At 42.0% G+C, this 14,516-nt stretch overlaps 1 protein-coding gene across 4 annotated transcripts in view; it reads left to right on the forward strand.

Moving 5' to 3' along the window:
- LOC134337478 (casein kinase I) overlaps positions 1-14,516 on the forward strand; it is a 157,201-nt gene that overhangs the window by 102,578 nt on the left and 40,107 nt on the right. For all 4 annotated transcript variants that reach the window (XM_063032525.1, XM_063032528.1, XM_063032526.1 and 1 more), the window contains 2 exons: positions 10,545-10,693; positions 12,455-12,689. In XM_063032525.1, coding sequence (XP_062888595.1) covers positions 10,545-10,693; positions 12,455-12,689 — 384 coding nt within the window. The remainder of the gene's footprint in view (positions 1-10,544; positions 10,694-12,454; positions 12,690-14,516) is intronic.

Below are 14,516 nucleotides of genomic sequence, written 5' to 3' on the forward strand. Positions count from 1 at the left end.
AGTACATTGATTCTGTTATGGTTATTATTCTATAGATATATTGAGTATTCCCACAAGAAAATGAATCGGTTGTATATAGTGACATTTATATACTTTGAAGTTCAGGACTTTAAGTTCAAGTTTGATTGTGATTCAACAAGATATGAACATGCATGAATACAGCGGAATGAAACAGTGTTACTCTGGGACCAAAGTGCAAATCATAGTACCAACAGTTGTACCTAGCACATATAAGACAGCTGTAAAATACAATCATACAAAACAATGTAGTCCAAATCCTTGAGTCCATGAACACATCTCGTTTTCTCCCATGCAAACACTGGAGGGGGAATGCATAGAATGTACTGCCAGGGGTGGTCTTGGAGGCAGATGCACTAGGGATATTTAAGAAACTCTTAGATAGGTACATGGATGATTAAAAAAAAAATGGAGGGCAGTGTGGGAGAGAATAGTTGGATTGATCTCAGAGTGGGTTAAAAAGTGGGCACAACATCATGAGCTAAGGATAAAAGCCCTTCTGTTGCATTATATTTTGATGAAGCAGATAAACATCAAACACTTGTTTGACATGTGCAAAACTTCATTGGAACATCAGTGGAAATTTGTTTCATTAGAAGCTACCCTTTTCTTCCTTTTGATGTAGACACCATTGCTTCTGGTGAAATATGGTTCCACATGCTCCAAAGATATAAGCATGAGCTTATGACAAATGTTTCATTGCTGGTAACCCACAGGAAGCCTCGGTCTCCCCATATGGAGCTTTACTTAATCACTTGTCACATGGGTTAGAAGATTGAGTATAAAAATGTATGAATCATTAATTTTCACACTTTAAGAATTGAGTCTCTACATTACTAATCAGCTTGATATGTTGAAATGTTTTGAAGTTGCATCCTGATGATTCTGTGGTTGGAAAGCTATTTATGTACTTTGGGCAAACAACAGGAATTCTGCAGATGCTGGAAATTCAAGCAACACACATCAAAGTTGCTGGTGAACGCAGCAGGCCAAGCAGCATCTATAGGAAGAGGTGCAGTCGACGTTTCAGGCCGAGACCCTTCGTCAGGACTAACTGAAGGAAGAGTGAGTAAGGGATTTGAAAGCTGGAGGGGGAGGGGGAGATGCAAAATGATAGGAGAAGACAGGAGGGGGAGGGATAGAGCCGAGAGCTGGACAGGTGATAGGCAAAAGGGGATACGAGAGGATCATGGGACAGGAGGTCCGGGAAGAAAGACGGGGGGGGGGTGACCCAGAGGATGGGCAAGAGGTATATTCAGAGGGACAGAGGGAGAAAAAGGAGAGTGAGAGAAAGAATGTGTGCATAAAAATGAGTAACAGATGGGGTACGAGGGGGAGGTGGGGCCTAGCGGAAGTTAGAGAAGTCAATGTTCATGCCATCAGGTTGGAGGCTACCCAGACGGAATATAAGGTGTTGTTCCTCCAACCTGAGTGTGGCTTCATCTTTACAGTAGAGGAGGCCGTGGATAGACATGTCAGAATGGGAATGGGATGTGGAATTAAAATGTGTGGCCACTGGGAGATCCTGCTTTCTCTGGCGGACAGAGCGTAGATGTTCAGCAAAGCGGTCTCCCAGTCTGCGTCGGGTCTCACCAATATATAAAAGGCCACATCGGGAGCACCGGACGCAGTATATCACCCCAGTCGACTCACAGGTGAAGTGATGCCTCACCTGGAAGGACTGTTTGGGGCCCTGAATGGTGGTAAGGGAGGAAGTGTAAGGGCATGTGTAGCACTTGTTCCGCTTACACGGATAAGTGCCAGGAGGGAGATCAGTGGGGAGGGATGTGGGGGACGAATGGACAAGGGAGTTGTGCAGGGAGCGATCCCTGCGGAATGCAGAGAGAGGGGGGGAGGGAAAGATGTGCTTAGTGGTGGGATCCCGTTGGAGGTGGCGGAAGTTACGGAGAATAATATGTTGGACCCGGAGGCTGGTGGGGTGGTAGGTGAGGACCAGGGGAACCCTATTCCTAGTGGGGTGGTGGGAGGATGGAGTGAGAGCAGATGTACGTGAAATGGGGGAGATGCGTTTAAGAGCAGAGTTGATAGTGGAGGAAGGGAAGCCCCTTTCTTTAAAAAATGAAGACATCTCCCTCGTCCTAGAATGAAAAGCCTCATCCTGAGAGCAGATGCGGCGGAGACGGAGGAATTGCGAGAAGGGGATGGCGTTTTTGCAAGAGACAGGGTGAGAAGAGGAATAGTCCAGATAGCTGTGAGAGTCAGTAGGCTTATAGTAGACATCAGTGGATAAGCTGTCTCCAGAGACAGAGACAGAAAGATCTAGAAAGGGGAGGGAAGTGTTGGAAATTGACCAGGTAAACTTGAGGGCAGGGTGAAAGTTGGAGGCAAAGTTAATAAAGTCAACGAGTTCTGCATGCGTGCAGGAAGCAGCGCCAATGCAGTCGTCGATGTAGCGAAGGAAAAGTGGGGGACAGATACCAGAATAGGCACGGAACATAGATTGTTCCACAAACCCAACAAAAAGGCAGGCATAGCTAGGACCCATACGGGTGCCCATAGCTACACCTTTAGTTTGGAGGAAATGGGAGGAGCAAAAGGAGAAATTATTAAGAGTAAGGACTAATTCCGCTAGACGGAGCAGAGTGGTGGTAGAGGGGAACTGATTAGGTCTGGAATCCAAAAAGAAGCGTAGAGCTTTGAGACCTTCCTGATGGGGGATGGAAGTATATAAGGACTGGACCCTGGCACTTATCCGTGTAAGCAGAACAAGTGCTACACATGCCCTTACACTTCCTCCCTTACCACCATTCAGGGCCCCAAACAGTCCTTCCAGGTGAGGCATCACTTCACCTGTGAGTCGACTGGGGTGATATACTGCGTCCGGTGCTCCCGATGTGGCCTTTTATATATTGGTGAGACCCGACGCAGACTGGGAGACCGCTTTGCTGAACATCTACGCTCTGTCCGCCAGAGAAAGCAGGATCTCCCAGTGGCCACACATTTTAATTCCACATCCCATTCCCATTCTGACATGTCTATCCACGGCCTCCTCTACTGTAAAGATGAAGCCACACTCAGGTTGGAGGAACAACACCTTATATTCCGTCTGGGTAGCCTCCAACCTGATGGCATGAACATTGACTTCTCTAACTTCCGCTAGGCCCCACCTCCCCCTCGTACCCCATCTGTTACTCATTTTTATGCACACATTCTTTCTCTCACTCTCCTTTTTCTCCCTCTGTCCCTCTGAATATACCTCTTGCCCATCCTCTGGGTCCCCCCCCCCCCGTCTTTCTTCCCGGACCTCCTGTCCCATGATCCTCTCGTATCCCCTTTTGCCTATCACCTGTCCAGCTCTCGGCTCTATCCCTCCCCCTCCTGTCTTCTCCTATCATTTTGCATCTCCCCCTCCCCCTCCAGCTTTCAAATCCCTTACTCACTCTTCCTTCAGTTAGTCCTGACGAAGGGTCTCGGCCTGAAACGTCGACTGCACCTCTTCCTATAGATGCTGCTTGGCCTGCTGCGTTCACCAGCAACTTTGATGTGTGTTGCTATGTACTTTGGGCAATTAGATTTAATCAAAGATAATCCTTTTGAATGTTTCAGATGTTTTTAACTTGTTTATTTATATAGTTAAATCAAAACATTTGATACCTTCCGAACTAAATTTCTTTTTTTATCAAACATTTGCAGCAATAAAGATTGTCTTTTGGCCCAAAAAGTCCACATATGTGTATATGCTCTACATGTGCCTTCACCCATATTTCATCTAACCCTAATGTTATATTATTCCATTCCTTATTGTTCACCTAGCTTCTCCTTTAGACACCTCTGCTGTGCTTTGTGGTGTGTCTTCCACGTTTTGATAACTTTTGGCTCAATTGGGTCTGTTAGTGAGGCCCTCGGTTGGTCAGGGTCGACCGTGGATTTTGCTGTCTACGTGATACACAAGCCAGGGCAGTATGAATTGGAGAGCTAGAAGGCTCCCTCTCTCCACGCAGCTGATGAATCCAAAGGAGAGGCAGAGGCTGATACAGATTGGCACGGGTAGTGTTGCAAGGGTTGCCAGTCACATTGAACTCAAAGTAGGACTGCCTCAGGGACTCCAGCTCCGACTTTTTCTTGGGGTTTACTCCCAAAGCCTTTCCCATGAGTAGGTATAGCTGCAAGGCCACAGAGGTTTGAGATCAGAGTTTTCCTTCTGCATGGGCTGCTAACCAGAGCTGATGAGCCCCGTCGCCTGAAATGACTCGTTTTAAGGCACTAGTAACCTGCCTTTGCTCCTTCTCCTGTCAGTAGAAACAGTTCCAGCTAAGCCATACATGAGGGTCAGGAGAAGCTATTTAAGATGCACACCATTGGGAGCATTTAATAGGTAGAGGGAGCTTGTCCCCACCACCACCCCCAGCTATAGCAACCTTAAGGAGTCACCTGTAAGTGACAGTCTGGCATTTATGCCATTTCTAGTCACCTCCTATGGTGAAAGCATCTTCTCTGTTCTGCTGTTGTACCTTCAGAATTTTAAAGACCTTCATCTGGTCATTGGTTTGTCAGTAAAGCTCTCAGCATAGTCTATTTTTTAAAAAAATATTGATCTGTTATTAGAGACATAAATTCTGTTGTGCAGAGCATTTATATAAGAAGATTAAGGTTAGCTTGTCAGATTATACCAAAACATAGTGAAATGCTTTGTTTGCAACATATCAAATCAGCAAAAATTGTGCTGGGCAGCTTGCAGGTGTCACCAATGTATCTTGCGCATAATTTCCTAATCCTACCCATACATCTTTTTGGAATGTGAGAGGAAGCCAGAGCACTTGCGCAGTCATGGAGAGAATGTGCAAACTCCTTACAGAAAGTGGCAGAAATTGATCCCCTTTCTAACAGCTGTCATGTACCACTATGCTACCATGTCACCCACTGGGGTGAGATAAAAATATTTCTTACATATAACAATGGCTATGGCAGCTGGCCGTAAACACAAGAGATGCTGGAAGTCAAATGGCTGCTGAGGAGGTTGGATTTGAGTGATGGTGCGTGGAATCTAGTACACTGATTTTATCTTCCCTGTTTATATTTGTCTAGGAATCCAGAAAGATGGATAGGAAAGCAAGTTGTAAGACGGGCAAATATGTTTGTTGGACTATCATGGGGAAAAGTGAAGTTATCCACTTCAGTTGAAAGAATAGAAAAGTATTTTTTTTGAGACTATAGTACAGTGGGATTTGGGTGTCCTTATCCATGAAGCACAGGGCTAACATCAAAATAAGGCAAATAATTAAAGTTCAAAGTTCTTAATCAAAGTTCATATATGTCACCCAAAGATTCATTTTCTTGAGGGCATACTCAATAAATCCAATAACCATAATTGAATCTATGAAAAATTGCACCAAAAGGATGGACTGCCAATGTGCAAATACAACTTAGAAATAAAAAATAATAAATAATGAGAATATGAGATGAAGAGTCCTTGAAAGAGAGTCAGTCCATTGGTTGTGGGAACATTTCATTGATGGGGCGGGTGAAGTTACCCCTCTGGTTCAAGAGCCTGATGGTTGAGGGTAGTAACTGTTCCTGAACCTAGTGGTGTGGTCCGGAGGTTGCCTGTGTCTTCGATTAGGCCTTTTTCTTTTGCAAGTGAGGTGGAGCATGAAAGCAGGCAAGCCTTGTTTCCAAAGTTATGAAGCTTTGGTGAGGCCACATCTGGAATTAAGTTGTCCCTCATTAAAGGAGGAATATAATTACATTCAAAGTGGGTCAGGAAAATTGCTCTAGGTTGATCCTGCAAACCACACTCATAGTGAAACTTCATATACATTTTTTTAATACCATGTGCCACAGCATGTATTTACCTGTACCTCCAATATCATTTCCTGTATCATTCACTCTCCTATCACACTGATCTCACTTCATCTTCATGTCCATTTTCTTTATGCAATACATAGTTCAAGCACAATATGCATTTATAGTCTATCCTGTACCTCTACCATCTCCCATACCATCCACTCCCACCACACTGATCTCACTCACTCCTTCCACAGAATTCAACTGGAAGTAAGTCATCCTTGGCTGTCGTGAACTGCCTAATAAGGAGATACTTCTCAAATGAGTGCTTCTTTGCTCACTGAGTAAAGAAATTCTGTTTTGTTGAAAAGTTCGCTTCTCCTGAGAACTGACTGTGATTATTTTTTTTTTGTTTCTGGTCTGTTAGAGTTTGAACAGCTAGGTTGATAATTTGGTTCTTAAATGTGACAATGAAAGAAAGGCAGCATGCCTCACTGATACTCCAAGGTAGGAAATTCTGCGATGCCCATGAGTTTTTGCTTACATTAGTTTTTGGATATCATGGTAATGTAGTGGTTAGCGCCAACAATCACCAGTTAGGATTCAATTCCTTTTTCCCTCAGGGTGTGCCACTTTCCTCCCACATGCCAAAGATATGCGGGTTAGGGTTAGTAAGTTAGAGGCATGTTATGTTGGCACTGGAAGTGCTGCAACACTTGCTGGCTGCCCAGTACAATCCTTGAGGATTTGACATAGAACTTGCATTTTTTTGGTGTTCTGTTGTATATGTGACAAATAAAGATGATCTTTCAAATCTTTATCTTAGAAGGATTGTTGATGTTCATTTTTGCCCTTTGTGGCACATCGAGTAGTATTTTTGCTGTTTCCATAGCATTTGACAGTTTTTTTTAACAATGCTGAGTTGCTAGCTTGACGTTCAGCCCTGCACGGACAGAAAGAGTGCAAGGAGCCAGCTGGATTTGAACGCGTGACCACTTGCTGAAGCCACTACACCGGCTGGCACTTAGAAGGATTATTTGTGCCAAATTCATTCTTTTATTACTCTAATCATCATGAAAGCATTCTAAGCATATGGAAACTTCAAACAAGGGCTTTATGGATTCTGATCCTTCAATGTGGTGTGCCAGAATAGTGACAACTTTCTGAACTGCAGGGTTCAAATTTCAAAGTAAACTATATATGTCACCATGGAGTACCTTGAGATTCATTTTCTTGCGGGCATTCACAGTAAATCACAATAGAATTAATGAAAAACCGCACACAACAAGATGGACAAACATCCAATGTGCAAAAGACAAATTCTGCAAATACAATAAATAAATATTGAGAACATGAGTGGTGGAGACCTTGAAAGTGAGCCCATAGGTTGTGCAATCAATACACTGTTGAGGTGTGTGAAGTTATCCTCTCATTCAGGAGCCTAATGGCTGAGGGGTAATAACTGTACCTGAACCTGGTGATGTAGAATCAGAGACTCCCTAATCTTCTTCCTGATGGCAGCAACGGCCTAGATGATGGAGGTTCTTGATAGATGTTGCTTTCCTGCGACACTCACCAAGCAACCCACTCGTGCTGTGAGGCTGCATCAGTAGTAAATCCCCAAGCTGCAATGCATTGTTAGAGCAGTATCATGTCACTGTGGTGTTCGGAAAATCTATTCTGATGAATGGTGATTTGACCTTTTCATTATTTCTCCCAGTATAACAAGTGAACCTTATCGGGCACATCATTGGTTTCTTTTCCCTCAAAAGTTTAATTTGCCAGGCTTTCAAAAGAATCTTGTCCTGTCTTAGTTATAGGGCCTGTTTCTGTGCTGTTGTGCCCTTTGGCCCATCTAGTCTGTGCCAACCTGCTTTTCTGCCCAGCCTCACCTACACGTTCTGGACCATAGCTTTCCACATCGCTCTCATCCATATACCTGTCCCAACTTCTCTTAAATATTGCTTCATATTTCAGAGATTCAAAGTACATTTATTATCAAAGAATGTATAAATTATACAATCTTCAGATCTGTTTGCTCTTGGGTAGCCACAATGTAAGAAACCTGAAAGAACTCTCTTAAAGAATAAAAATAAAAGACCAACACCTGATATGTAAGAGAAAGAGGGGTAAAAACACAAGTCATGCAACAATGTAACAACAACAATCTGAACCAAAAGTGAGTCCTCAGATCTAAACCCTGGTGTACCCCGAAGTAGGTCCAAAAGTTCACTTATTGGTTCAACTGATTAGCGGGCACAGAGTACAGCAGCCGGCAGTCTTCATAGCCTCACGGCCATGGAGAGGGAAATGACCACCGCAGAGAACAAGCAAAATCTACTCTTGCCTGTCCCAACACCCTCTCTTTTCCAAAGGGATAAAGAGTATGGAAAATGTCTGTTGAACCTGTGCATACACACATACCCACAGACCTCTGTTTTAAAAAAAAATCAAATTGTAAGATTTAAAATTTGACTGAAATTGAGTTGCAACCCATTTTTAACTACGCTTTATGATTCTGTGCCTAGCTGAGTGTTAATAAATCTAGTAAAATGAACTGGAAATAATCTGCATTTTATTGTGTTACGTTTGCAGTGAGATCAAAAGGAAATTTTTATTTTAAAAAGTTTCCCAGAAGTTGATGCTTACTTTCTTAATACTGAATATAGTCATTGTTGTCATCATCATCATCATGTGTTGTGTCATATGAAGTGGGTGATTGTGGTCTTTCCTTGACCATGATTTGTTCTTGGCAAATTTTTCTACAGAAGTGGTTTGCCATTGCTGCCTTCTGGGCAGTGTCTCTACAACTTGGGTGACCTCAGCCACTATCAATACTCTTCAGAAATTGTCTGCCTGGCGTAAGTGGTCGCATAACCAGGATTTGTGATGTGAACCAGCTGTTCTCAAGGCTTCATATGACCCTGATTCTGGGTTTGATCAAGTGCTACACCTCGCCCTAGGATGACCTACAGGCTAGCGGAGGGAAGGAGCCCCTTGCACTTCCTTTGGCAGAGACCCCACCATCCGCACAGAATGTAGTATACAGTGCCCATGAAATGTTTTCACCACCCCCCCCCAAAAAAGTTTTCATGTTTTATTGTTTTACAACGTAGAATCACAATGATTGAATTTGGCTTTTTTTTTGACACTGATCAACAGAAAAAGATGTGTTCATGTCAAAGTGAAAGCGGATCTCCACAAAATGATCTAAATTAGTTACAAATATAAAACACACAATAATTCTTTGCATAAGTAATCATCTGCTTTAATATGACACACCAAATCATCTCTGGTGCAGCCAGTTGGTTTTAGAAGTCACATAATTAGTTAAACGGGGATCACCTGTGTGCAGTCAAGGTGTTTCAATTGATTGTAGTAAAAATACGCCCTGTATCTGGAAAGTTCAACTGCTAGTGAGTCAGTCTCCTGACAAAAACTATACCATGAAGACAAAAGAACACTCCAAGCAACTCCCTCCGTGAAAGGGTTTTGGAAAGCCTAAGTCAGGAGATGGATACAAGAAAATTGTCAAGTCACTGAATATCACTTGGAGTAAAGCTAAGTTAATCATTAAGAAATGGAAAGAATATGGCACAGCTGTAAAACTGCCTAGAGCAGGCCGTCCTCAAAAACTGAGCGACCATGCAAGAAGGGGACTAGTGAGGATAGCCACTAAGAGACCTAAGATGACTCTAGAAGAGTTACAAGCTTCAGTGGCTGAGATTGGGAGACTATGCATACAATTGTTTCAATTGCAGCTTTATTGGAGAGTGACAAAGAGAAAGCCACTGTTGAAACACTCACATGAAATCTCGGCTAGAGTATGCCAGAAGGCATGTGGGAGACTGAAGTCAGCTGGAAGAAGGTTCTGTGACCTGATGAAACCAAAATTGAGCTTTTTGGCCATCAGACTAAATACTTTGTTCAGTGTAAACCAAACATCGCATATCACCAAAAACACACCATCATCTGCTGCCATGAAGGATGATGTTGGCTGCATCATACTGTAGGGATGCTTCACTGCACCAGGCCCTGGAAGGTTTGTGAAGGTAGAGGGTAAAATGAATGCAGCAAAATAAAGGGAAATCTTGGAGGAAAACCTGATGCAATCTGCAAGGGAACTGTGACTTGGAGAAATTTGTTTTCCAGCTTAAAGCCAAAGATACACAGGAATAACTTAAAAACAATAAATTTAATGCCTTGGAGTGTCCAAGTCAGGGACTGGACCTCAATCCAATTGAGAATTTGTGGCTGGACTTAAAGGGCTGTTCACTCATGATCCCCATGTAATCCGACGGAGCTTGAGCAGTTCTGTAAAGAAAAATGGGGAAAAGTTGCAGTGTCCAGATGTGCAAAGCTGATAGACACCTATCCACACACTCAAGGCTGTACTTGCTGCCAAAGGTGCAACAACTAAATACTGACTTGATAGGGGTGAATACTAATACAATTAATTATTTTGTGTTTAATAATTGTAATAAATTTAGACCAATTTGTAGAAATGTTTTCAAATTTAACACAAAAGAGTCTTTTCTGTTGATTAGTGTTTTAAAAAAAGCTAAAATAAATCCACTGTGATTCAATGTTGTAAAACAATAAAACTTGAAAATTTGTGGGGGGGGGAGTACTTTTTATAGGCACTGTACTTCTCAAATCATTCAAGTTCTTGGTCAATTGTTTCCTGTCTGCTACTGTAATGAGATCACAGATTCTAATAATGCCTAGTAGATTTATTTTTAAATTGTTCATTAAAGCATGTTTTTTTTTCCTTTTTACAGAGGGAATACCTCAGGTTTACTACTTTGGGCCTTGTGGAAAGTACAATGCCATGGTACTAGAGTTGCTGGGACCTAGCTTGGAGGATTTATTTGATCTTTGTGATCGAACGTTTTCCATTAAAACTGTATTAATGATAGCTATACAGTTGGTAAGTGGAGTGAACCAAATGGGCATTGGTTGCATGGAATCTAAAACCAGAATCAGGTTTAACATCACTAGCATATGTATAAAATTTGTAGTTTTGCAGCAGCAGTACATAGCAATACATAATAAATAACTATAAATTGTAATGACTATTTTAAAAAATTAAATAAGTAGTACAACAAGAGGAAAAAAAAAGTAGTGAGCTAGTGTCAATGGGTTCAATCTCCATATAGAATTGTGTGTGTGCCTTCAGGCTCCGGTACCTCCTTCCTGATGGTAGCAATGAGAAGTAGCTATGACTTGGGTGATGGAATTCTAGCAGCTAATGTGATTTTAAACAAGGTAGCTTTTGGAAGGAAGCTTATTATCTGATGTTATTTCAGATACAGCTATAAATTAGGCAAAGCTGCTCTGTGGTGTCATCTGAGAGCATGTGACCAACAACTTCAGGCTCCAGTCTGTAGCCTGTGGGGACATGTTTAAACTTGGGTGGCGCAGTGGTGCAGCTTGAGGTACTGCTGCTTCACAGCACCAGAGACATGGCTTGGATCCTGACCTGAGTGGAACTTGCACACTCTGTCTCTGACTGCGTTTGTTTGCCTCAAATACTCAGGTTTCATAGAACACTGTAGCACAGCACTCTAGCCTACAATGTTGTGCCAACTCTTTGGATCATTAGACCATAAGACATAAGAGCAGAATAGTGACGTATTATCCCTCTCTATGCCATTATTCCCTGCCTTCTACCTGTAACCTTTGATGCCCTGAGGAATCAAGAGCCAATTAACCTATGCTTTAAATATTCCCAAAGACGGCCTCCACAGCTATCTGTGGCAATGAATTCCACATATTTACCACCTTCTGGCTAAAGAAATTTCTCCTTATCTCTGTTCTAAAGAGACATTCCTCTATTCTACTCTAAGATCAATCTAACTCTCCCTTCTACATAGCTCTCCATTTTTTTAAAAATCCATTTGCCTCTCTAAGAGTTTATCACCACCCCTAGCAGGGTACCATGCACCCATCACTTTTTAAAAATAAAAACCTTACTTCTGACATTCCCCCCCCCCCCCAATACTTTCTTCCAGTCACCCATAAAATTATACCCCTTTTTATTAGCTATTTCTACCCTGGGAAATAATCTTTGGCTGTTCATTTGATCTATGCCACTTATTGTCTTGTACACCTCTGTGAAGTCATCCCTAATCCTACTTTGCTTCAAGTAGAAAAGGCCTGGCTTGCTCAACCTATGCTCAGAAGGCATTCTCCTTAAAGAAGTGGTTAATGCAGACGCCATGAACCAAAGGGCCTGTTATCATGTTGTATCTCTCTGTGACTCTGACATGTATTGTGGGAAATGGGGCAACAAAGTTGCTCAGACATTGGGTTTAACCTTAGAAGGCCAATATTCCAGTCTAACTCAGCGAGTAAAATAATCCATCTGTTATGTTGAAAGATCTAATCTAAAATAGATTGGACAATCTTAATCAAGTTTCAGTGAATGGTTCTTTAATGTTGGACCTGCTAGTGGGAGGTTTATTCTGCATCTGAAATGAAATCTTGAGAATGGGAAGGAATTCGAGGTTAATACAAACGTCCCAATTCTCAAAAGAGAGTGGTGAGAAAGTAAAAGATGAGGATTTTTTATTTGCTATGCTATTCTGATTAAGGTCATGATGGAATAGTTGGAATTGAAATTGATAGTTTTGAATAAACCTGTAATTTTGAAACAACATTAATCTAGATCGTTATTTTCTCTTTTCAGATTACACGAATGGAATTTGTACACAGCAAAAGTTTGATATACAGAGATGTTAAACCAGAGAATTTCTTAGTGGGCCGACCAGGGAGCAAGCGACAACATACCATTCACATTATAGACTTTGGCCTCGCCAAAGAATACATAGACCCAGAGACCAAAAAGCACATCCCTTATCGAGAGCACAAGAGTTTAACTGGGACAGCACGATATATGAGCATTAACACACATCTAGGCAAAGGTAATTTCTTACTGGTGGGATTGGAAGGATGATGTGTATTTTTGATTGTGAGATTCTGTGGATGCTGGAATGCTGGAGGAACTCAGCAGGTCAGGCAGCATCTACAGAAAGGAATAAAGAGTCACTTTTTCGGACTAAGCCTCTTCAGATCCGGAATAAATGTCTCGGCCCAAAACATTAACTCTTTATTCCTTTCCATAAATGCTATCTGATCGCTGAGTTCCTCCACCATTTTGTATATTTTCTTTTGAAGGAGCTTTGTTCTGTGTGCCTGCTTAAGTGATGAAGTTTACAAGTGAAACAACATTTTGTCCTGAAGGCCCTACTTAACACTGTCAGAACTTAAATTACTCACATCATTAGTTGTTTCTGTGCTTCTCTTGTATGTTCTGGTGATTATTTTAAGCAACTTGGCAGTTGCATTCTAATTAAAGTGTGTTTAATGGATTCAAATATTTTTAAGTAAATTCAGAATCAAAATCTGTTAGCTATTATCGCACCCTCTTACATCGGAACTCTTGCTAATTCTACATTAATGTTTGCAGCTAACTTGTCTGATGGTAACAAAGGGTTGCACCAGACTCTTAAAATTTAGTACTAGAAAAATAGAAGATGAAAATAATTTTTAAAAAGGAACTGAGAATCAAATCCTTGGTAAAGTTCCTTTTTGCAGCTTGTGGTGAAACACAGACCTGAAATCAAATTTATTTTCTTTCGTATGCTGTTGAACAGGTCCAGTTACCCCAGCTCAGTCTCTGGTTCGGAAACTCATCTCAGATTCCAGCTGTTAATTTCAAAGTTCAAAGTAAATTTATTACCATATGTCACCTAAGATTCATTTTCTTGTGGGTATTCACAGTACAACAAAGAAATGCAGTAGAATCAAAGAAAAAGTAAACAAGTTTGCAGACGACACAAAGGTTGGTAGTGTTGTAGATAGTGTAGAGGATTGTCAAAGATTGCAGAGAGACATTGATAGGATGCAGAAGTGGGCTGAGAAGTGGCAGATGGAGTTCAACCCGGAGAAGTGTGAGGTGGTACACTTTGGAAGGACAAACTCCAAGGCAGAGTACAAAGTAAATGGCAGAATACTTGGTAGTGTGGAGGAGCAGAGGGATCTCGGGGTATGTGTCCACAGATCCCTGAAAGTTGCCTCACAGGTGGATAGGGTAGTTAAGAAAGCTTATGGGTTGTTAGCTTTCATAAATCGAGGGATAGAGTTTTAAGAGTCGCGATGTAATGATGCAGCTCTATAAAACTCTGGTTAGGCCACACTTGGAGTACTGTGTCCCGTTCTGGTCACCTCACTATAGGAAGGATGTGGAAGCATTGGAAAGGGTACAGAGGAGATTTACCAGGATGCTGCCTGGTTTAGAAAGTATGGATTATGATCAGAGATTAAGGGAGCTAGGGCTTTACTCTTTGGAGAGAAGGAGAATGAGAGGAGACATGATAGAGGTGTACAAGATAATAAGAGGAATAGATAGAGTGGATAGCCAGCGCCTCTTCCCCAGGGCACCACTGCTCAATACAAGAGGACATGGCTTTAAGGTAAGGGGTGGGAAGTTCAAGGGGCATATTAGAGGAAGGCTTTTTACTCAGAGTGGTTGGTGCGTGGAATGCACTGCCTGAGTCAGTGGTGGAGGCAGATACACTAGTGAAGTTTAAGAGACTACTGGACAGGTATATGGAGGAATCTAAGGTGGGGGCTTATATGGGATGCAGAGTTTGAGGGTCGGCACAACATTGTGGGCCGAAGGGCCTGTACTGTGCTGTACTATTCTATGTTCTATCCCTACAAAGACTGAGAAACAACTAGCGTTCAAA

Source organism: Mobula hypostoma, chromosome 24 (genome assembly GCF_963921235.1).
Source record: "Mobula hypostoma chromosome 24, sMobHyp1.1, whole genome shotgun sequence".
NCBI lineage: Eukaryota > Metazoa > Chordata > Chondrichthyes > Myliobatiformes > Myliobatidae > Mobula > Mobula hypostoma.